The 24595-nt window shown below is 37.3% G+C and overlaps 1 protein-coding gene and 1 long non-coding RNA gene across 7 annotated transcripts; both read right to left on the minus strand.

The window, feature by feature from the left end:
• Positions 1-8958: 8958 nt before the first annotated feature.
• LOC136250357 (uncharacterized) lies at positions 8959-15676 on the minus strand. Of its 3 annotated transcripts, none has more exons than XM_066042564.1 (5): positions 14745-15676; positions 13634-13695; positions 13472-13575; positions 10804-11103; positions 8959-9429 (listed from the first exon to the last, which is right to left on the minus strand). In XM_066042564.1, exons 3-5 carry the CDS (start codon positions 13526-13528, stop codon positions 9043-9045), a joined length of 744 nt encoding a protein of 247 aa, XP_065898636.1. In that variant the 5' UTR covers positions 13529-13575; positions 13634-13695; positions 14745-15676; the 3' UTR covers positions 8959-9042. The 3 variants fall into 3 exon arrangements, with proteins under 3 accessions (XP_065898636.1, XP_065898642.1, XP_065898630.1); XM_066042570.1 differs by having other exon boundaries at positions 13472-13539; positions 13595-13695; XM_066042558.1 differs by having other exon boundaries at positions 13472-13695.
• A 4375-nt stretch (positions 15677-20051) lies between these two features.
• On the minus strand, positions 20052-22501 carry LOC136264732 (uncharacterized). 4 transcript variants are annotated; one of them, XR_010705296.1, is made up of 6 exons: positions 22004-22494; positions 21056-21121; positions 20880-20973; positions 20734-20783; positions 20577-20686; positions 20052-20204 (listed from the first exon to the last, which is right to left on the minus strand). It is a non-coding gene; the product is annotated as an uncharacterized lncRNA (long non-coding RNA). The 4 variants fall into 4 exon arrangements; XR_010705298.1 differs by having other exon boundaries at positions 20577-20783; positions 22014-22501; XR_010705297.1 differs by having other exon boundaries at positions 20577-20783; positions 22008-22501.
• Between the last annotated feature and the right edge of the window lie 2094 nt (positions 22502-24595).

A 24595-nucleotide genomic window follows, 5' to 3' on the forward strand; every position in this document is an offset into this window, starting at 1 on the left:
TTACAGTGTGACATGTGTAGGTGAGGAAATGATACAAAGCAATTGCAATGGAATGAAATAAAACTACAATGATCATAGCATTAGCAGTTATGTAAATCACTCTGTCATTACCTTGATAAGGAATACAAAACAGTATTGTGAGATTCACGAAAAGAATTAATTCTTGGATATTTAAATGTTTGCTTTTATATGGCTGTAGGTATCCACCAGTTGTAATAAAGTATATTAACAAAGCAACTGAAACAGTTAGACGTGTATTTGCTTTTAATGTAAAAAAGGAAAAGCACAAATTCCTAAATACAATTTGTACTGTAATCCAATAGCAGTAACTGTCTCTTTGTGATCCATGAAATGCGTCTAACAGTGGCAACCTATTAATAATTTTAAATTTCAACAGAAATCTTATAAATAACAAAATCAAATTAAAAGGAATCAATATTAAGAACAACAAAAGACATGTGATGAACAGTATGGTAAACTTCACATCAAATAATGGAACACTGGCATCAATAGACCACACTAACTGTTGATAACCACTTGGCAGTTCAGTTATGGTAGAATAAGAGAACAACACTGTTGATACAGCTCTGAGGATACCTGTGTAGGGTAGTAGGAACAATGTAGCTAGTACAGGAAGAGATCTAGTTTATGTTAGTCATTGTATTCTGTAGGAGTAGCGACTTGCTATGATAATGAAAGTAGCTATCAATATCAGATACAATGGAAAGAATAACTGTAGCCACATCTGTTCATCCCATTGTAATAACATGTCTCAATACCCAAATCTAAGTTGATGAACACTTTAAGAGGTTTAAACACATTATCATTTACCAGGAAAACAGAGTCATTGATACTAACAATGTTAGCATAAAATATTATTCCATTGATAGTTCCATTAGTAACTGTGAGGTTGAGAAGATAAAGTAGCACTACCAAAACAATTCCTGCCACTTTTACTATGAGAGTGATGAAAATGTACATTAGTACACTTCATACACCTTGATGATCCAAATACCATACTAAGTCCATGTTGACATTGTGAACACAAGATACCACTTCTATTAAACGGACACTGTAAGTCAGGATTAGACAAATTGAGAGTTGATGAGTGCGGTAAACAATAATCTGTATAGCAAGTGGTAGAGAGTAAATATTTAGTATTATTCAACAAATTGTGACTGGATATCTGACTGCTAGCAGGACGTTTAATTGCTGCTTGTTTAATGTAACAGGTTTCTATGTGTAAATCACTGAAGTGGATCACAGTCACAAACTCCATCAAATTACAAAAATCCCGCCGGACATTCTAAAAGTTGTACATGAAAAGGATACCCAGATGTGTCTTGATGCATAACTTTCAGATTTAAATCACATTTGTTATCCATTCTATTTATAACAGTTGTAAAGTTAAAAATTTTGCACTTTTACTTAATGTGATTAGACCGTTTTGATGAGCTACTTTACAATAACGTATTTCAGCATGCACCACAGATTGTCCTTTTCCATATGGTAATGTAAAACTTGCCATTAAAACTTGTCCAGGATATACAGGCCCAATCTCATAAATGCTACAGTTATATATGCTGTCTGATGAACACAGGCATATGTGACCGGGCCTGCGAAAACAGGGCATGTGGGCACAAACTACACCCCATCACTCTACAGGTCATATCTCAGTATTGGAAATGTATTTTTCCATTCTGTAACTTGCATCATGATACCAATTAAATGCCTACTAAGAGCTGAAAATTGCTATCCCATAGCATAATGGTACAAAATGTTATGAGTAATGAAAGTGTGAAAAAGTAGGCAAAAATCATGTGCCCACATGCCCTATTATCGCAGGCCCGGTCACATATTGTGTTTTCGATGTCATACTTTGGTTTAAAGAAAAGAATGCAAATAATTTTCTCATTTACATCTCCAGGGTTATAGCCATAGTATACTGCAGTAGGTAACCATTTACAGTAGTAATGACTAGAGTCATATCTGTATAATGTGTAGTTTTTAAAATGCCTATACTTGTCCATACTTGGTCTTATGATAATTTTGTAATGGTTAGTTGGTGGGGGATGGTTTGCTGTATTGTAAGATGCTATGTACTGGAAGGGACAAAATGATTTAGAATGACTGGAATATTTTTGCATTGACATTTTAATCAGTTGTGATGAATAGAAAATGTCAAACATATCAGAAAATTCATATTTGTATATTCCTCTACTTCAATATACCTGGTGTTTAATTTAAGGACAAACACATAGAGGCACCGATTGGCAGTGACTTTCAAATTTCCATTGATGACTACACTACATGACAAGAACAGAAACAGAGAACGTACCTTGTTGTTAAAAATTGTTATGGTTCCATTCATGTAAACAGCTGTGTTTTTGAAATACATCAAGCAACCAATGTAATCAATAGTGCGTGAGATGTAAACATCTCCGAGCAATAAGATCTTTGTTGTATTATAGTCACTATAAGCTCTTAACACAACTCCATAATTTCGATGGAAGGTACATGTGTCTAAGATCACACTGCTACTGAACAAGCAATCACAGTTTCCTGTTGTTTGGTATGCATAAATATCAAGTAATTCTTGTGATGAGGATCTAATAAAACATACACCTTACAAATCTGACCACTGTATTTACATGGGAGGAATATGTACTAAACATCAATGGTGGAAGTGTTTGATGTGATGCACCATCTTTACTCTTGCCTAATTATAGCTATCTCTGAAAATGTACAATTTTCAAATAATAGATAATTTAAGTTGCAATTCATGAATTCAAAGCAAATAAAACTGGTTGTTCGTAATAAGTGATTTTGTGAAACAAGAGTGGCAGACACTTACAGTAACGCTATATTGAGTTTGATCCAATATCATGCTCAGAAAATCTCCTTGCTCATTCACATACTTGCCGTATGGCAAGCATCTACTGAGTCTGCCATTAACAGTTAAGTTCCTTATCATTATTGTGGTATCGAGTGGGCTGGTACTATCTATGCTCATACTGAATGTGTCATTATGTTTAAGGGAAATTCCCTTTCTACATACACCATTTGGTGATGCCTTTAAGTTGTTGTCTAAATGTGATTGTCCAATTAAATTGATTCCCACTAGGCAGTATCCTGTAAGAGTTTAAAAGCTCACATTTAAGATTTCACAGTTGATGCAGTTATGGTGTTCCCACAATTTCTAATTGACAAACCAGTGATGGTTACATTACTGGAAAACTCAATACTGATGACAACAGTGTTTATTCTAGGATTTCTCCTTTGGGGGGGAATCAGGAATTCAGGGGGTGACCAGGTGAAAGTCTGTTATATAGTTGTCCAAGTTCACAATTATATAAAGCAGTTGAAATAGTTGCTAATCTGGTTAGGCATTTAAGACTCATGAGTGTTGATTTTTGTTAAGCCAGTGGTAGAGCTTGATGCATGAGTGCATAGTAGTGATGACGTAATGATGTAGATGTCTTCCAAGAAATAATTTAAAACTTAGGGTGTTAAAAATTAAATACTAGAGCATTTTCATGGTTATGGCAAAACAAGACTTTAACATCAGGCTTTCTGACATTATATCCAGTCTGGGGGGTATATAGTTGAAATGGCTGTGCATGCCATTTTGAAAGTAGAGATTTTACAAAATTATATACACTTTTTGAGATGGAATTTAAGGACAATGTTGAGAGTTAAGCATGCTTTTTTCTATACTTGGGCTATCAGATATCAAATAGCCATCACTATAATATATACTGAGAGCACTTTAAAGTTTGCGTTTGCAATTTTTAACCTAGGAAAACTTTACATATTAACCACTCTCAGATTGAATCCCAGAGCATTTTTGATAAGTCTAGTGTGTCATTGCTAAACGTAAGTATAGTGTAGTAATCACTCACAACTTTAGGGGGTGAGTCTGAGATTTTAGGGGGGGGAAAGTTCCCCCCTAACAGCCCTAGAATAAACACTGGATGACATCAGAATGACATTTCAATGAGGAAAATTGAGTATTTCCAAATAGCACAAAATTTTAACATTCTGAATCATCATACTGGTGGTAACTCCTGGTAAGAAGTAATATTCAACATCAGACACAAAAGATAATGTACTATTATCCTGTAGGTATTGACTGAGCGTAGCACATGGTTGAGATGGACAATGTACAGGAGAAAGAGTATCAGGTAAAACATAATATACTTTAATGGCTGAGACAAGATGTGCTGTTAGTAGTATCAAGAGTTCCCTCCCTCTATATATTATGAACTCTTGGTAGTATAGAAATCCATTGCCCTTTCTATAAAATTGAAACTTCCGTTGACAGCACTTCAAAAGACCACAAGAACACTTACCATGGCCCAGACACAATCTATCTGTATGACACCACACTAGCAATACTGCAATTACACATCAACGTGAAGACTTTTACGTAATACAGTTATAGTATATAGTGCACATGCTGAAAGTGAACTAGCTAGTGATAATATTATAGCTATGCACAATAAAGCACCTACGCACCATGATAGATACACTTGCTTATTCATCACAAATAATATTCACATCAACAGTTACACTGTAACTGTACAACTGCACAAAGTGCAACGCATATGTAATGTTTTTCTATATCAAAACAGCCAAGCTGTGAAAAAAGGGTGCTGCCCCCAAAAAGCCATGGTGAAAAAAGACGTGAAATCCAAGGTGGTGGCCAAGAGTCAAATTCATTTTTATATTACAGTATGATGCATTAAAAAGATAATATTGTGTTATTACATCTACAGGTTGGCTTGCTTGTAGCTCTCTTATAGAGTGACTTCCAATGTAGCTAGACTTTCAATATGGCGATTTGTTGGAGCTGAAGTCTTTATAGGGTGACTTGTTGTAGCTGAAATTAGGGTCTCCAATGTAAAAATTCAACTTCTTCAAAATAATTTGCTATCTGCTGTTGCATGTTGGATGCAGTAGCAATAAATTCCATTGCCTTCTTGGGGTAGAAATCGATCGAAATATCTGCAAAATCCGACATTACAAGCTGTAACTCTCAGAAGCCTTGATCGAAATACTGGAGTTCAACCTTCCCCTGTGAGTAAACCTTCCCCTGTGAGTAAATCTTCCTCTGTGAGTAAACCTACACCTAAAGCATTGGTAGTTTGATTGGTGAGGTAGGTTTCCTGTCGCTGCATCATTTGAGCCCGATTTTGGGCTCCAAAAACGGGTTTTCGTCTACGGACACCAACGAGTAATAGCCCAAACTTTCTCACACCACAGTAGTAATCATCCATCGACAAAGAAGTCACATACGAAGTATGGTTAAGTTGTGACATCTCTAACCATCTGGGTGAGCGTGATATAGGGCAAATTTAGCCGGAAATCACACCTTGACTACATAACTTACCCACTCAACTGCTTAACAATAGAAATCTTGACGTAAAACAACTGTACGATACCTAAAGTACAGCTAGAAATGAGGTTATCTTCGTCAGAAATCGTAAAATAAATCTTAATGGCGCTAAGGAAATTACAATTAAACTCGCGTGATTTCTGCCATTTAAACACTTGATGTCTTTGCAGTGCTACGACGACTGTAATTTTATCCCTTATTACAAGTATTTCCTGCCCAGTAATAATAAACAAATAAATGTAGGTAGTGTATCATTACTGATCACACACAAGCCTAGTCACATGAGCGTGATTGAATAGGCTAAGTGCGTTTGTGCTGAATTGCAGCAACGATAACTTTGCTATTAGTTATACTTTATGAATCATACAGTTGTTTTACACCGAGATATCTATTTTTAAACAGTTGAGTGGACAAGTTACGTAGTGAAGGTGAGATTACGGGCAAATTTCGCCCTATATATCATGCTCATGCACCCAGATGGTTAGAGATGTCACAACTTAACCAAACTTTGTATGTGACTTCTTTGTCGATGGATGATTACTATTATTATTACATTGTGTTAAGTACAGAACTCAGATTGAGTATTATATGTACAAATTTACAATGTTGTTCTTAAATTGATTAAAAGATTCTGTTTTAACCTAGTCTCGCGTGGCCAGACCCTTTCCGCGCGGCCGCTTATAATCTCTAATCGATAATCGGCCGCGCGGAAAGGGTCTGGCCACGCGAGACTAGCTTTAACCACCGATGATGGTAAACTGTTCCACATAGTAATAGTTGCTGCTCTGGTGTGAGGAAGTTTGGGCCATCAATCGTTTGGTGTCCGTAGACGAAAATCCCATAACCGTGCGCAAATGATGCAGCGACAGGAACCTACCTCTCCAATCAAACTACCAATACTTTTAGGTGAAGGTTTACTCACAGGGGAAGGTTGAACTCCAGTATTTCGATAAAGGCTTCTCAGAGTTGCAGCTCGTAATGTCGGATTTTGCAAATATTTCGATTGATTTCTACCCCAAAAGGGCAATGAATATAATTCATTGCGGCACTGCAGCTGTATTCAATTGAGAGTTAGTCCAGCACAAAGGCGTAGGAACGATTTTCAGAGTGGGGGGGGCAAATATAGCCACAACCAGTTAACCATAAACTGATCCACACAGGTCCCATTGTTACAGCTCCTCTGTACCTAGTTCATACGTGCGTTTATATAAAGGTGTTGTAGGGTGTCATCACTAGCTAATAGCCCTACACCTAGGCCCCCTTATGTTTCTTGTATATATTAATGACATAAATGAAAACATTACATCTTCAGTTCGATTGTTTGCTGATGACTGTGTTATTTACAAGACTGTTACAACACCGCAAGATTCAAAGCAGTTACAGGAAGACTTACATAAAATATGTGAATGGACTCACAAATGGCAAATGAAAATAAATGTTGAGAAATGTGCTGTGCTGAGGTGTACTCGTTCCCTGAACCCCATACAATATACGTATACCTTATCAGGTCATAATGTCGATATAAAGAAGTGCCATACATACTTAGTTGTAGTGATTGATAACACCATGTCATGGTCATCACATATACAAACAGTAAGTAACAGAGCAACCAAAGTGCTAAATTTTATTAAACGAAACCTAAACAACTGCCCATCTAATACTAAAAGAACAGCGTATTTAACATTGGTTCGACCAATTATGGAATATGCCGCCCCAGTTTGGGATCCGTATTATAACACTGACATTTATAAGTTAGAAAAGGTGCAAAGAAGAGCTGCTCGATGGATTTATCAGATTACTCCAGAAATAGTGTTACATCATTATTGTCCTCTCTTAGCATACCTACATTACAACAATGCCGTCAGTCATCAAGATTAACACTATTCTATAAAATAATTAATAATACACTACCGATCTCCATCCCCTCACATTATCAAAGAACTCAATTTTGTACCAGGCAACATCACCCCAATCATTTAATTCTGCCACAAGCAACCCCCAACACCTATAAATATAGTTATTATCCTAGAACTGTTAAAGACTGGAATGAGTTGCCAATTAATATAATAGAATCAAGAAACTTGGATGAATTTATTTATGTACTTAACCTTCACTACTGTAATTAATTATCAAATTGTATGTATGTATATGATTGTACTATTTGGGGTTTTCACCCCCTGGGCAAACCAGCTGAGCTGACTGCCCAGTACCTAATCTTAAATCTTAAACCTACGCTGCATATAGCTATCTCTTCACTCCCTATCCTGCTAATGGCTGCTATGCTCCTCTACACTTACTGCGTGTGCTCGATGCATGTATATATCACGTGAGAAATCATGTTCACGTGAAGGTCTTCTCTTTATGCTACTTCACACTACAAGGATTACAACATTAATAGTTGTTAACCGAAAAATGAAACATCGTTACCTTTAAGGAACTACAAACTGGGATGTCTGCTCTAGCAGGAGTTCCCAAACTGAGTGTAGATCACGTGAATACCATACTGCATTCATGGTTGGCCACTTTCATTTTCATCATCCTTGTATGTTTCTCTTTAGACTATTTAATAAATCTACTTCACCAAAGTCTGCATAATTTCTGGTTATAAATCGTCGGTAGTCAGCAACTCCAATCTTGACTCCCAAACACTCATGCACTACAGTGAGACTGCTCTTAGATCTGTTAGCTACCAACCTCAATTCGAGTTAAATCTTTTCCACATCATAATGCCACGGATTTGGCACTCTTTGTACTGTTTAAACTTCTCACTGCACAGGATCCAGGAAATATTTGAACAACAGATATCACGTGCAAGCATAACAGAAATAAAGTTACAGGCGCATTTTGTATTTAGGCCATTTCGACTAAATCTTTTGTTTCTCGGACTGAAACTAGTTGAAAAGTGGGTCGGTAGGTAGATAATTAAAATAATAGGTGGTAATAATTTTTTTAAACTGAAGTTATGGCAACATGTGTAACTATGGCGTTTGATTGAGTTCGATGACAAACTATTACACTGTTAAAATGAAGAGTAACCACAACTCTCAAGGAGTTCCCAGTGTAGGGAGGATTTAACACGCTGGAGAGTAACCATTACTCTAAAGGAGTAACTGGGGAGTAACACATGCTCTGAAGGTGGTTTCACTTACTCCTCAGAGTAATGGTTATTCTCTTCAGAGTGTTGGTTACTCTCCATGGGGTGTTAAATCCTCCCTACACTGGGAACTCTTCAGAGTGGTGGTTACTCTTTATTTTTAACAGTGAGAGAGAGAAGAACAATCAGTATTATTGATGACACAAACAATTACAATCAAATGTCCTCGGACACATGCTACCACAAAAATAGGGCATAAAAAGCTCCACAGGTGGGCATGGCAAGGAGTACAAAACAATCTCTATTTTATATTGGGAAAAACTATTTTATCAAATTTTCTGCAAAATTTGACATATTTTTCCATATTTTTCTGTTTCCTACTGGAGAATCCAGCAATTTAGATGAATTTTTGCTGATATTTGCATAATTGCTGTGAAAAGCAACAATTTAACGTTCGATTTTGCAGTTTAGTTAAATGTCAAAATATGACAGAATTTAGTGAAATTTTCAGCACAAAAAAAACAACACACAAAAACAGCAATAATTAATGTTACACAAATTCTGCTGTAGCATAACTGTCCTTCAATATTGTAATATCACTATCTGTTAATCTCATTGAGGCTGTAAGTGTTACTCTTCCCATCACTGCTCTTTTCGGGAACTCCTCAGTGACAATTTTGCCACGTCGTCTTTTCCAAAATTTGAACTCTTCTTCGTAATCCCTTTCTAGCCATTCCACCTTGATTGTTGCATCACTCACAGCCACTACCTTTCCAATTTGAGGTAAAAATTCTTTGCATTTTTGGCACTTTAATGTCACATAATCACCAGGTTGGTATAAATCCTCTTGTACAGTAGCACTTCCACTTTCTAACGGCTCTAGCATAGTAATAGTCCTGTTGTCTTTTCGTGATCTTGGTTGCTTTCCAATCTGAATCTATATGAGAAGAGAACAGGAAACAATATACACATGTGTTTATAATCATGCACTTCTTTTTAAACAGTTCCTTCAGTATACTTGTAGAACTGAAAATTCAGTCCCTTCCGTATACTTGTAGAACTGAAAATTCAGTTCCTTTCGTATACTTGCAGAACAGAAATCTTGCAGAACTGAAAATTCAGTCCCTTCAGTGTACTTGTAGAACTGAAAATTCAGTTCCTTCAGTATACTTGTAGAACTGAAAATTCAGTTCCTTCCATGTACTTGCAGAACTGAAAATTCAGTCCCTCCATATACTTGCAGAACTGAAAATTCAGTTCTTCAGTGTACCTGCATACCTGTAGAACTTTAAAACAGCAGAGAGGAAGCCTTATTGCATCTTGCATTGACAAAGGTAAGTCCATGATGCGTGCATTGCATGCAATATATGTACTGCAGTATACCAAAGGCACTATAGTCAGTAGCCTTTGTGGCTGTCCAGATGCACTTGTCTGAAGACATCATGCATGCAGGCAGGCAGGCGGGCGGGCGGGCAGGCAGGCAGGCAGGCAGGCTAGCCAGTAAGTAGAAAATTTTTGCAAAATTAAATTTGATAGCAAATTATTGGAAGCATATTTGGCTGCTCTGAAGACACTTTTGGGCCTAACCAAGATAGACCAGGTGCCATGAATGCATCGTAAGTCTGGGTTGGGTGTAATTTCTATTGTGAAAAGGTGTCAATCTCTGTGATCCCTAATGTACAGTACAAGTGTACTGTACGGTAAGTGATTTAGTGAGTGAAAATCCATTGCTTCACAAACTTCTAGAATGTCACAGGGAACAAAGAAGAAGGCTATTTCCAACCAAGAAATGATGACAGTTACTATTACAACACCCATATCTTACTTGCTTTTTTGCTGTACCAACACAAAACATTACTTCCATAAACAGACAAATCCTGGTAGTTATTGTATAGAGGAACTAGTGATTCAAGATGGCAAGAATAGCTGGCAGTGATGCTAGAAATATACATGCTATATCTAATTCTATATACTGGTGATTTAGGCTGCACTTGTGGGGTAACTACTTGCATACAGGGTTATCCTTTCATGCTGTTTTGTGAATGATACAGGGATATGGTATTTGTCTAAGCATGACAACAAAGTTCACATGGCTCAAACTTGATAATCCTCATGAATTAGCAATGCAAGTAATAGTTAACCACTCGCCAACGCTTACCTATCCATACAAGATTGTAAGATTGTTAGCTATATATAGTCTAACTATAACATTTAATGAAAAAGCCCATTCATTTGTAGTGTTGATAAATTAAATTTAATGCTGTTTATTGTCTACTGGCATGTCACAAAAGATAACAGCACGATAACTAACCGGGCGACGCCTGTTATGTGATGCAGCATACTTCTGAACTCTTTCGCTAACAGCTACATCTGATGGCGCAGGTCTACTTCGTTCATTGACAGGTAGCATGGTGTCCAAAGTCCATCCGGAGCACTCTTGGGTAGTGCCAAAACGATTCTCAATATCTGAAATATCCCTATTCCATCTCTCCTTGTCTTCTGGTGAAAGAGCTCCAGATAACTCATATTTAGGGATATCTCTCCGTAACTGCCCAAGATCTTGCTTCACCAGTGATGGCTGCACAAGCTCTGGTCTTCCCACTGGTACAGACTACAATCAGAACATGAAGTACACATCACACAACTCTCTATAGATGCCAATAAAAATTAGTCTGGTTACTGATATACACAAAGAGGTGTATGGTGCCATGCCTACTACATACACGTAGAATATGTGACCCACTGGGCATAAGCCAACTTGTTTGCATTTTCTCAAAATTCATTTTACAACTTCTTTGTTGTCTACAGGTAAAATACAATGGGCTGTTAAAAAGTTTCAGTCTTATCTGGTGAGTAATTTTGGAGTTATAGCAACAGACAACAAGAAAATCAAAACAATTAATTTGTACAGTGCCTATTTGGTGCTCATTTAATTGATCATAATTCATGAGTGCAACAGGCTATATGAAGTTGGGACTTGTGCCATCATGTTTGTCATGAACTGGGGCATTCACCAAGGCACAGTGTTTGGCCTATATCCACCCATGCCATTAAGCAAGAAGGCTGGTCAAGCTTAAAATGGTAATGGATTGTACACAAACGCACATAACTCGTGTTTGCTTTGTCTTACAGAAATGACACAAAAGATATTCTTACTCTCCATGAAAAGGCAAATCTAGTGACATATCAGTTTTTCTGGTTCATGTTTTCTTTTACTGTTTAAGGAGTAATTGAAATGTTATAAAATTGCTTTTGGAACATGCATTTTTACCCAATGTATTTCAATGGTATTTATCTCAAAAACAGAATTATGTAAACAAGTTGGATTGTCACTCATTGGGTCAAATATGACATGCACTTCACCCAACAAAAGTTGCCGTTCTTTGATTTAAGTAGAAGTGAACGATTCATGCATTGTATATATACACATACTGTGGTATGCCAAAAAGGCACCTCAACAGAAGCAGAGAGGAAAGTCACTACAGAGCATTAATGGTTACTCCCCTGGGCTGTAAAAATGCATTATCACCTAGCAACCAAGTGGTAGTTATTATTAGTAGAATAAACAAGCCACCAAACAGGTAAACAGCAACCTTTAGGTTCCCCCATCTAAACCAAACTTCATTATGGTCAATAAACTACAATCCCAATTTGGGTTGTCAGGACAATGGAGGTGCCTGGATAATAGAGGTCCGGATAAGGAAGGTTGCACTGTGATCATACTGAAAAGCAGAGTAGTGCTGTTAACAAGTAAGTTACTAGGTAAAAGTACATTGCATATTTGTTCCATGCTGAGTTATTTGTGTTTAGGGAAATAGAACACTCAATACTTTTGCCCTCACTTTTCTCCATAGACCATTGAAATCTGAAGCCATAGCAACTTTTGCCAGACCACGCTTTAGTGTGCCACATCAATATTGCCAAGGTGCTTAGAATGGAATTGTTGTATGGCTAAAGATTGGTTACTATTCTCTTGGGAATCGGAAGTACAACACCATACTGCAACAATGTACAATATGTGTTTTGATACCTAATGAGTCCAATTTTGTTGCTACCTAAAACCGTTTATACCAAAAAGGTTAACGAGACTGATCAAGGCTTGAACCCAGCACTGTAACCAATTTAAGCCAACTAACTTATTGCATACCGTTTTATAATAAATACAAATGTAGCATGAAGCCACCTAACTTCAAAGGCAAATTTCAGGGTACATATCATATAAAGCCTGGTTGGTTGTACATTAAGTTAAACCATGGCTGACCTTTTAAGGGAGATGTACCACCGCTTTCTTTTAAAGTTCAAGCCAAAATCAACTGCGGAAGTTTATTATAATTGAGTGATGAAAAGCATGCGTCTGATATTGCACCCTACAGGGATCAGACTGAGGCAATTGGTCACCCTTTCTATCCTGTGAGTCAAGAAATGTTAGATTAAAGTGAAAACTAGCCTATTCATAAGTGTTTCACCACGTTTTTGAATACGGGCCATGTTCACTTGTCGAGTACAGCAAGATAACTACTCTAGCCTGAAGTTTACCCCCATTGCCATTTAGTAAACTTGGTGAACACTCTTTAATCGATGCAGTAGCTGTAAAACAGTTGTAAAATTGCTAAATTGAATTTTCCTGTGACATTCATAGAATTTTCCTATTCTTGTTCATAAATGCGTAGTTACAATTACTGCTGACTCAATCAAATTTTACAGGGATGTCTATACAATAAATCCAGTGGTTTCCCTCATATTGGCTTAGATGATTGGTTGCCTGTTATCAGCCTGCTAGGCATGGTACATATCAGTTGTATCATGAGCACTCGTGATTTGTCTGATATGTACCCATGCTCTCAGACTATGCCCTCGAGCTTGGGTGTACATATCAGGCAAATCACTCTTGCCCATAACACAGCTAAAACATTAGTGTATAGTTAGCTAATACAATTCAATACATGTACAGTAAGAGTGTTATGTGGTGATGCACATACCTTTAAAAGGACACAATTACCAATCCATTCATCATGAGACCAGTATTTGTACTGCATCACTACTTTTCCTGATGCATCTCATTTAAATAAAAAGACATGGGGTTCTGTGTGGTATTTGATTACTTCAATGTGTGGACTGATCCATTTCCTAATATCAAATACTTTCTCCATGACAGAGGCATGGACAACATCTGGATTACTCGTCTTAACCGACCTCAACATATCTATAATAAAGGAAACCAACCAAAAGTATAAAAGTATCAACTCATTATGTACTTGTAATATAACCTGCAATATATTTGTATTAGATGAATTACATTGTGATGTAAAATTTCAGGCATAATGTGTAATGCAACATGCAGGGCCATCTCTGCATGGCTTGATTAACATGTGTCTACAAGATCATCTCAAGGATTTTCCATTTCCAGATTTGGTAGTGGCTTTAATACAGGGATCTGAGGACATATGTAGCCCCTCTAACTGACAGACTTTCTGACGGAGAATATCATGGGCTGAATGAAATGGGGCTACACAGCGTAAACCATAAAATTGCTACTAAACAACAGTATTTAAATTTTTTTTAATGAAGTAGGGATGTATGCAATAAAAAGTAGGGCTGGAACGATCATGGTTTTTTAGTATCCAAGTACTCTCTATAACTAACAATCGAGTACTCACAAATTCTATAACTAACAATCGAGTACTCACAAATACCAGTTGCATGTAGTCATACCCATTAGACATGTTTTGTACCAACCTTAAACAGTTTACAGCTTTTCAAGTAACAACAATGATACACACACTGTATTAAAGCACTGATGTTATTGTTACTGACAAAAAAAGCCAATCAAACTTCATTGTGTCACAGTGTCACTCCCTGGTGACAAATACATCATGTGAGCTGGGTGGCCTGACTAACGAGTACTCAAGTACCAATTTAACTACCCGAGTACGAAATCCTATTAACGAGTATTAGTATTTGTTTCAGCCCTAATAAAAAGTAGTGAAACAAGAGATGAATGATGATAGGTTGGAAGTCCCTAAGTTGGCACTGAACAAAATCACATAACATGGGCTATAATGAAAATGGGCTGGTGGAGCATCTAAACATACAGTAACAACTTCACAATGTTGATCTTATTCACCATTTATCACTATAATATACAATCCTAGGTAGTACTGTTTCTTAGTGTCCATTTCATTAGAATAATTTGCAAACCACATAACAGAAGTCACCCACCCACCCACACCCACACCCACAGTGTATACATACCTTCCATTGTAGTTGCTGAACGTTTACTTAAATATTGAGAAAGCCGACTGAAACGTTGATCCACATCCTCGTGGGTATGGGGTATGACCCACCATCAAAAATCCAATCTCGATCTGAAAAATATGCCACTAAAATAATGCAAAAGTGCATATATCAAAGTGTCTGATGCATCTACTAAATACAGTAAATTGTATAAATCATTGAGTGTGGTTATTGAATGTCAGAGATAACCATCAAACACACAACTCATAAGTTATGTCCCCTGTATTAGAATCAACATCATTTATATACAAAAGCTAGAGTGTATACTAAAATAATAATAACTACCTGATGTCACGTTGCTATATCAAGAGGAGTGACATCAGGTGTATTAATACAATAGCATTATGTTACCATGTCAATTACTGATATGAAGAATAGCAGCCATTGTGAACAGGAGAAAAATTCATCTACCAGGAGATTGAACTAGAAGAGTAGGAAACAGGGACAGTACCAAGAAACACTTTCTAGAAGACAACTGAGAAGAAACTTCATAATAGATCCACAAAAAGGGAGACTAGAACAGATTAAAGACACTGAGTTTGCAACTAAGGACTACCTTGAAGCGAGAGTTGAATACTAGCCAAAATAATGACATGATGCAATAAGTGCTCCACAGCAAGGAATGTACATTTAAGGATGCCAATAATTCAGTGAACAGCCAGTGAGATAGATGACACTGGAATACTACAGGCATATACAGACACACAGTCTAGGGTCATCACTACGTGGTCAACTGATAAACCTACTTTGATACGCAAACCAATCCCTTACATAGCATATGTACATTTGCAATATTATTTATTTTATTATGTAACAGATACATGCTGCTAACATGCTATTATAATTACGAAGCAATCAATATTAAGTTTGTTTAATTAAGGGTACAGATTAGAATATACGGAGCATTGATACGTGCTATAGTTTGATAGTTTGTAAGCAAGCAGTATCACAGGCACAAATAATTTCTTAGCAATGAATACGGTAAGTATACTGAAAATTTCACCTGCACTAAGGGCTAGTAATAATAATAATACAGATTATGCTGCATAACATGCACAGTATAAGTAATTGGGTACATACACCCATATCTGTATGCATTATATACAGTATAACTGCACTTACTTCACTGAAAATGTTTATTTCCACCAAGTATGATGTGCTGCTTTGTCTACAGAAGAGGAATTTCCTGAGATTGTGCTTGGCGACAGCGGTAGACTATCGAGGGAACTATTGACTTCATTTTCATCCCCAGGTCCAGGTTCGTCATCAATTGGCACAGGAGGGGACATTCCTACGATTGAGCTTGGCGCCAGCGGTAGACCACTGAGTGAACTATTGACTTCATCCTCAGATCCAGCGGGTTCATCATAAATCTGTAACGTGTTATCTTCAAGAAACGAGTCGACAAAGATAGGAAGTTCTTCATCGCTTAAGCTTCTGTTCATTTCGTCCAGAGTCTCAAACGAGTCTTGAGCAACTTGACTATGACACGTGCTCACACGCCTGTCCATCACTCTTCCCGCCTTCTTTTTGATTTGATCACGTGTCATCTGTATGCCTGCATCACGTGTCACGGCTATCATGGACGATGGTGGCAGGTGGACATTGCTTTCACATTGCTTCGAGCATTGCTTTGGACAGAAAAGAGAGTGTTTGTACGGATCAAGACCACTACGATGTAAGTAGTTGTGATAAAGTTCGGTGATAGTATAGTAGTCTCGCGTGGGCAGACTACGTTAATAGTGAGTGTCTAATCATGTTATACCATAGATGTACGACTCTTAATAGGGATTGGAAACGGCGTCACGCGCCCAGTATATAGTCTCGCGTGGTCAGACGGCTTTTTTCTGTGTATTGGGTGTAGAAAAAAAGGTCTGGTGCACGGATAGAGAACTTGCAGCGTGACGTAAATCGTCGTAATTGCTAAGCAACCGTAGCTGTCGGCCATGTTTCGGGACAGTGTTGTGGCTGAAAAGTGCTCTCTCAGGATTTAGTACAGGCTGTAATAAAGCGAATCAGTGTTGAGTTGTGTTTTAAATACCACCCAACTCATTAAAAAAGGCGAAGAATTTAGAATTGGTGAGTAATGTATCGAAATTTAATTAGCCACCTATTTCACAAAGCCAATGATAAGCCTATTTTGAAACCAGCCGTGCTTCCCAGTGCCACTACACCCAGCGCTTAGTGAATAAATCTCGTTACCTTCATTCTGACCCAATATGTGCCATAGAAAGTTGTCCCGAAACATGTCCGCCTAGCAGCCGTTGCTTCACTTGTGCAAGTCCTCTATAGTATTATGTTGCACATGGATTGGAAACAACTCCATAAATTGCACGAAATGGTAAAACATTCCTTGTAACTTATTTCATGGTGAAACTAGCTATTTACACAGAGGAAGATAGTGTTTTATACGAAGCTGATTCTAGTACTTATATTTCTGGTGAATGGTAATGGAATGAACAACCCCCAGCTTGATTTTCTGTGAGTGTGTTTCGGCAATTTCTGTTGCCAGGTGCATAGTTGTCTAACGTTTCACTGTCATGTAGCTTCACATGATGCCAACTCACCATGTTGTGTTGCTATAGAAACAGAACAGATACTGCTCTTTCACGTGTGCCAAGTGTGCGTAAGTACACGTTCCCACTGCCATGATTTGCCTACACAAACATTCTGTTACATTCGCGCTTCATCCACTTGATAATTCAGCATTAACGTATTCTTCTCCTAACTGCATAGCTGCTGTCTAGCATAACCGTTTGTCTTTCAAGCTTTAATCTAATACCTAGGCTGTGGAACAAAGCTAGTAGGATGGTAGGACACTTTGCTCTTAGGTTCTACATCACTCTCGAAAAACCTTTAAAACTTCATTAGGAGACAATTAAATTAGTATACGATACAAATTACGGAAACCACCCATAACATTCGAAACAAGCCTATTTATGGCATGTGACGCCGTTTCCAATGGTTTCTCACTACATAGAACAACTCTATGGATTCCTTTTTATCAATAATGATGCAGAAAATTGTTAAAACGCTTACCAGTGTCTTTCAACATGGGATAACCAACCTGTCAAGTGTGAGCATCTCTCTAGCTAGTGTTTACCAAATTTGAAGGGCATGGTACACGAAAATGAAGTTGTTAGGCGAATTGTGACTAGCGAACGTGCACTCTGTAAAGTAGTGATCACATGATGACAGCTGTTGCTGTTCAACACAAATTTTCTATAGCTTTTGCAAGGTGATGATGTTAGAACTTGAATAACGTTACTTGTATCCACAATAGTAGACTGACAGGTTAGTAGAGCTGATATTCATAGTGCTTCACTTTGTCTAATAGGACAGCCTGTTTGTGGTCATGCATGGAAAAAAAAGTGCTAATAATAAATACTTTAGGTTTAAGGAAGAAAATCCATCCCTCCTGGAGGAAGACTGAGTGTGGCCCCGACTAGACATTGGGTGACCTGCAGTTCGAATCCTAGGGTTGGAGGGATTTTTTCCTTACTTTAGCCCCTTTTCTGTTACACCTTTTCAGTCAGTAAGTCAAGTCATTAGGTCTAAGTCCCTGAAATTAGGTTAGGTAATCCTAAGGCTGCAGCACATGTTGCTGTCAGACCTTCAGTGCTGGTCACTGTAAAGTGCTAATAATAATAATAAAAAAAGGAAAACTAGAGCCCTGTAAGGCTTCACATAATAACAATAACTTCGGCGTCAACTTAAAATGTGAAGTGTAGTGTTTCTGAACAGTTGGGCAGAAAAAATTAAAAGTGTAGCATTGTTTGTTTGCTGTTCTTAACTTCACTTGTAGCAGATAGAGTAGCTTTTAATTAACAAAAAAACAAAACACACACACCCAATTAATAATGAAAAATGTCTTGCCAACATAATGTTCAAAAGTCCACACACCATTCTTGGCAGCTCTTCGCCATAAATATTCTCCTAGAAGAGGATATTGAAATTGCCGCTGCTAAATCAAAGATTCTCTTACATTGAGATTTTAACATAGTGAAATTATTTTGAATGAAGTTCACACAGTTCCGAAAAGAAGATAATGAACTTGGCAGATAGTGACCCAATACACTCATCTCAATTGTGTCATAAAAGTTAACAATGCCAAGGCGATCTAGCTCAGACAAAAGTAGTTATGGTTAGTACATCTAAATGATCAAACGTCCATCCAAAGTCTGCTTTTACAACTCTTCTTGTATTAACCAAGCTCGCCCCATGCATAGCAGATATGGATGGCTAACTCACGCGATCGAACACGTGATCTTTAAAAATGAACAAAAACATTTCATTTACAAATTTTATGGGTCGGTCGGTTCCGAGAAACAAGTAATTTAGTTGAAGTGGCCTTAATACCGTGCATGCGCAAGGAAATTTTGGCGTCAAAAAATTTGACGAATTTGACCATAGATCAAGACTCACGGTGGTGAGGCGTGCGGCCAAGAAACTACGAAGCGCACGCCCAATTAAAAGACGCGGCCACTACTGTGAGTTATTTACGTGTAGGGTGGGTTTCGCAATATTAGCCCTGGATTATGCAACATCTTTCAATGGATTTGTATTGGGTTACGTATAAAAAAGTCTTTTGTCGTCGTCATTTCTTGCGAACTTGCTAAAATAAAAAATATAGCCGTATTGTGACATATTTCACTTTATTTCTCTACCTTGTATTACGCGTATCGTCACGTTATACCAGTCATCTTACCCGTGTTTGTACCAGCCATCTAGGCCTGACATTATCTAATTCTGGTTGGCCCTACGCATATTTTCTCCATTCAAACCTCTAATCCCTACAATAACTTTTGAAGACACGATGTGGACACAAGCCCTAATGTCTGACAAACAAGTTGTGAAAGCGTGCAGACCCGTAAGTTCCCTAGGGAAGGCATTTTAAGCAGAAATCTTTTAGAGTCCATTTATTGCCACGCCCCATGCGAGCGTTTATAATCAGCAGATGTCTTATAAATAAGGTGTGAAAGCGTGATAAAAGAACGTACAGACACTAGGGAAGGTGTATAAATCGTTAGTCAATACTCCATTTAGTGCCATGCACCACTTATGATACAAGAAATATTTTGCAAGTTGTGTGGAATGACCAAAACTCATGTACACGGTCACAAACCACATTCCAGACAAAAATTTGTTGCCCTACATTACATACATAATGAAAGCTACAACACAAGCTCCGCCTTACACTGATGGTGTTTTGTGGAAGTGTGAAACTGCCGTGACAGCTACTAATAAGGCAATTCTAATTGTGGATAAGATGGCTGCAGAATTCATGAAAATTTCTTGCAGTAGAGTAAACATGTAACAGTGCTATTATAACACATAACAAAAATTTAATAAACATCAGTTTAACACCAAGTGATTATTTCTTAGATGTCTTCATGATGACACAAGATTAAGTGAGCCCTGTAAAAGAACAAGCATGCAGGCACTGAATTAAACATTAAAAATTATATTCAAGGCTATAAGTGAATCTGGTGTACCAGAGGTAACGTAAATGTGTTTTGGTGCCTAAGTATGTAAACATGAACACGAGGAGACCTGTCAAACAACAAGTGGCCACCAAACAGAATGTACAACATGTTAAATATATTTTGTAGCTATACAACAGGAAATTTAGGATTACAATTGTTGCAATTCCCACTTTTAAGCTAAGCAAATACCTGATATATTGTTTAACCCATTTTACAACCAATACCTGATCTTAAGTAACATTAAGTTACAATTGTGCATAAAAGTACAACTTATAAAGCAATTGCTGTGAGCTTGTGTACATACCTTAAGTCAAAGCTGCTAATCAGACAACTGGCCAATTATCACTAGGGCTGGGCTTGTGGTCACCACAAAACACATCTTGCTTGGTATTCTGACAACACAAGAGACCAGTCCTGTAAAACAACAAGCAAGCATTTTCCCCTGGTCAAACGTGACTTACCATGACTACATCCGACTGCTAGTACGTGAACTGCTATGACCAGATGGCGCCTGCAAAACCGACGGTGTCATTAATACGTACAATACACCAAAAAAATCTGGGTACTAGGAAAACATTAATACTATACACACAACACGTAAACTGACCTGGGTATTAGTTTGTTACCATCATATGAGATAGTACAATATCAACTAATCATGTAGAAATTCATGACACCTTTTGACGTCACAATATTGAGCACTACAAAAAGAAAACACCATATAATTCCTCGAGTTCTGTATGTAAACTGATCCGAAATTCACAATACTAATAAGGGTCCTACCTGGTCCAGAGTTAAGTATCACAACCACATCCACTGTTGGTGGGTGAATCACTATGACTAGATTGCCTGTAAAAACAGATAGGTGAACATTAAATGCAATACACTTAAATTTGTCACTTTTTACACAAAATAAACATTTGGGGATTTTATTCATTTAAACAGTTGACATTGTTACACAGAGACCTGAATAGACAGGCATATCAAGAAGTTTGCGGACATTTGCTATACTTTTGTTCATGGCAAAAATTCCATCTGGAACAGGCATGTCCAATACATTTCAATTGAAAAATTATTAAAAATTAAATTAATTATCGTGTACCGCCTATCTCGAGTCTGTTTAGTAACTTTCTGAATTTGATACATGTAGAGCAACTCTCTGCAAGTACAATGATGCCAAACGAAGTCCAATTCACGGAAATTTTGGCTCGTCAAAATGGCCTAAACTGACCAGATTTCCCCATACATTTTGTATTGAGTGTTTTGGAGTCATGCAATAAAAGGCATAATAACCCACGACACGTGATAGATACCTCAGATTCGAACCAGATTTGGAAATAGCAGTCAATAGTGATTAAGATGAGCTATAGCAGAAGGAAATCAGAGGAAATTTAAGCTTGTCATTTTAAGGTTGAAAATCACTTACTTTTTCTATGGCAAATTGAATGCTGGCTATTTGGAAAGGGACGCTCTGATCTATTTCGATGTCTTGACAGCTATTGTTAACCTTCACTACATTAGTGTTACAATGAAACAAAAGCACTGTGAATTAGTTCTGCAGGTTAGTTTGTGAAAATTACAGTGTTCCGTGATTAAGCAAAATAATGTCTGTGCCATGCAGCAAACTTCTTGATATGTTTCACTGTACATAAATTCAGTAATTTATACCAGAACATGTGAATGGGTATACTTTTTCATACAAACATTGATATCTGACACAGATTCGCTTACTGACTTTCACCTGCAGCCAAAGTTCCAAGACTTCTAATGATGATGTAAGTGGAAAATGACAAGATAGCCACGGTTTTTTGGTAATTGGTCCGTACACCTTGTCAACAATCTCGCCATGAGATAATACGAGCTAGTGGAGCTACTAGGAGTTTTCGCCTGGCGAGACTCTAAAATACCGTAAATTCGGTTAATCAGTGCGTGTCGATGATCTAATCCTCGATCTAATCAGTTTCGTTAACCTCCACTCCAGACTCTTATTCTTTCATACTTCAGCAACGGTGTACGGCCTCTGCATTAAAGTACACCTCACCATGAAATGAAATCCAGTTACAATAAGACTTAATGTAGTCTCGTTACTTCTCTCTCACTCTCCTTCTTGGACTGCCATTTTAAACAACATTAGTTCAATTTTAACGAGAATTTTAATTAAAACCGCATATCACGTGTGTCCGCTTGGGACATTCCAAGGGACTTCACCTAAATAGATCACGTGATAATTGTCAGTCTTGTGTGGTAGTCATAGCACAGCAATGCGGTACGTGTGTACTATAGCCTAGCTATATATAGGATTGTTTGTGTGCTGCTAATTTTTTGTGATGATGCATATGGTCGCATAGAACGCGTGATGGTAGGGCAAATTCCCGCCCCTAGCTATACCTATGGCATTAACTAGCTTTTTTTATAGCTACTCTATTATATGTTACTGATACATCAGGGGCACCAGAGTAAGGTGAAAGTGGTAGCTAAGACTAAGTCAACTGGTCTATATAGTCTGGGCCTCTGGGGCATACTCCCTCAGAAAATTTTAATTATTAATAAGTATACTGCAACTTTTAGTCCTTCAGTGACCAAATTCGCTTCATCAAGTTTGAAAGTTTAATTCCAGTCAAAAAGGCTAGGATCTCAATGCACTGGTATCTACTGTACCGGCTCTGATGCCCTATATTTACATTGTCCAAAAGATGGTTAGAGTCCCATATTAAAATGAACTCTTGTTATATGCTTGCATGGACTCTTGATAATAATGGCTATACTGATGTATTTAGCTTTCAGGTTGCGTATACAAGGTATTCTTTCATCTGCCAGTATAAATTGCTATTCCATGCACTATGAGGCCTAAGGCTCTATAGCTACACACTAAGAATCAAATTATATAATGTTCTACACAATGATAAGATAATTGCCAGAGCAGAGTTCATGGTTATAGTATCAGCAAAGAGTTTTAAATATTGAGATGTTTTATTTAAGTGCATTTTGACTGTTCCTCCTATAATTATTGTTCAGTTATCAGATGTCTTGTTGGTTTCCCTCCATCCTCTTTACTGATCCCTCTTTATTGATTCTATATGGCTAGAAAATCTGTACACCTTGTCAATCCAGTTACAACAGTTGATCTAAATAATTATGATGATGATGCAGTCATTGAGACGAAGAGATGCATAGTGTTTCCCTACAGTGCCACAACGCACAAACACTTGAAATGTAATCTGAGACTTATGTGTATATAGCTGCAGTGAACTAAGTAAGATCACTATAGCCGCTGGTAAGCATTGCGTCGTATTACCATCCATCAGTGCTTGTGCAATAAATTGTCTGTATTATGAATTCAGTTAAAATTATGCATAGCTAGCTGTGTAGTAATTTATTAGGCACCCAGTCAATGCTTAAGTTTGAGCATAAGATGCCTGAAGTATTTACCACAGATACATTTTGTAAATAATATTATAAAAAAAAAGATAAATATGCTCTAATAGAACAGTCAATGGCCAGCTGTGTAGTAATTGTGAACTAATTAGGCACTTGCTAAGTATGAGCATAATCTAAAGCATTTACCACAGATGAGATATTGTAAAATTTTGTTAATAGTAAATGAATGCCACAGTAAACATAGATCTATACTCTAATAGAACAGTCTGTCTATTCTACACTGTAAATTCATACTTCCAAATTAACAGTGTGAACAGTGTCTGTAATGTGCACGCCTTTGTCAAACACAATGACAGGTGCACATGTTTGACTCTCCAAGATAATAATATTATTCCAAATATCAGTCATCTAAATGTTACCATTTTAACAATTTTGTTGTTCCACCAGCGAGACTATCACTATAACAAAAATGAGTGATATCCACCCCAAAAACACCTTCGCTGTAAAAAAAAGGCGCGTCCAAGAAACTACAAGTACCTGTAATCCAATATAATTAAAAACAGCTCAGTTGTAGGGAAAGACTTCATGAAAGTAAAAATAACTGGTAACTTAAAGAGCTGATATCTGGAGCAGCCAAGAATCAATTTTAATTCAACTACTTATACTGATTTTTTTTAATCCATGCAAAAACACCTAGCATTGGCTGTAAAAAAAAGTGCACCCATGAAAGTAACTGGCAATTGAAATAGTTGATATCTGAAGCGGCCAAGAATGAATGCTGATATACAACTAATTGGAATTAACAAAAAGTTTAACATTGAACCTTTATCTTTCAGCTGTGTTCTACATTCACTCTTGCTGCATCATAAATTGATTTCTTTTAACTCTAATTGGCTGGTAATTTGGCCGCCTTTTTTTTGCTCTATACACTGAATATTTTAAAAA

Source organism: Dysidea avara, chromosome 1 (assembly GCF_963678975.1).
Source record: "Dysidea avara chromosome 1, odDysAvar1.4, whole genome shotgun sequence".
Taxonomy (NCBI): Eukaryota; Metazoa; Porifera; class Demospongiae; order Dictyoceratida; family Dysideidae; genus Dysidea; species Dysidea avara.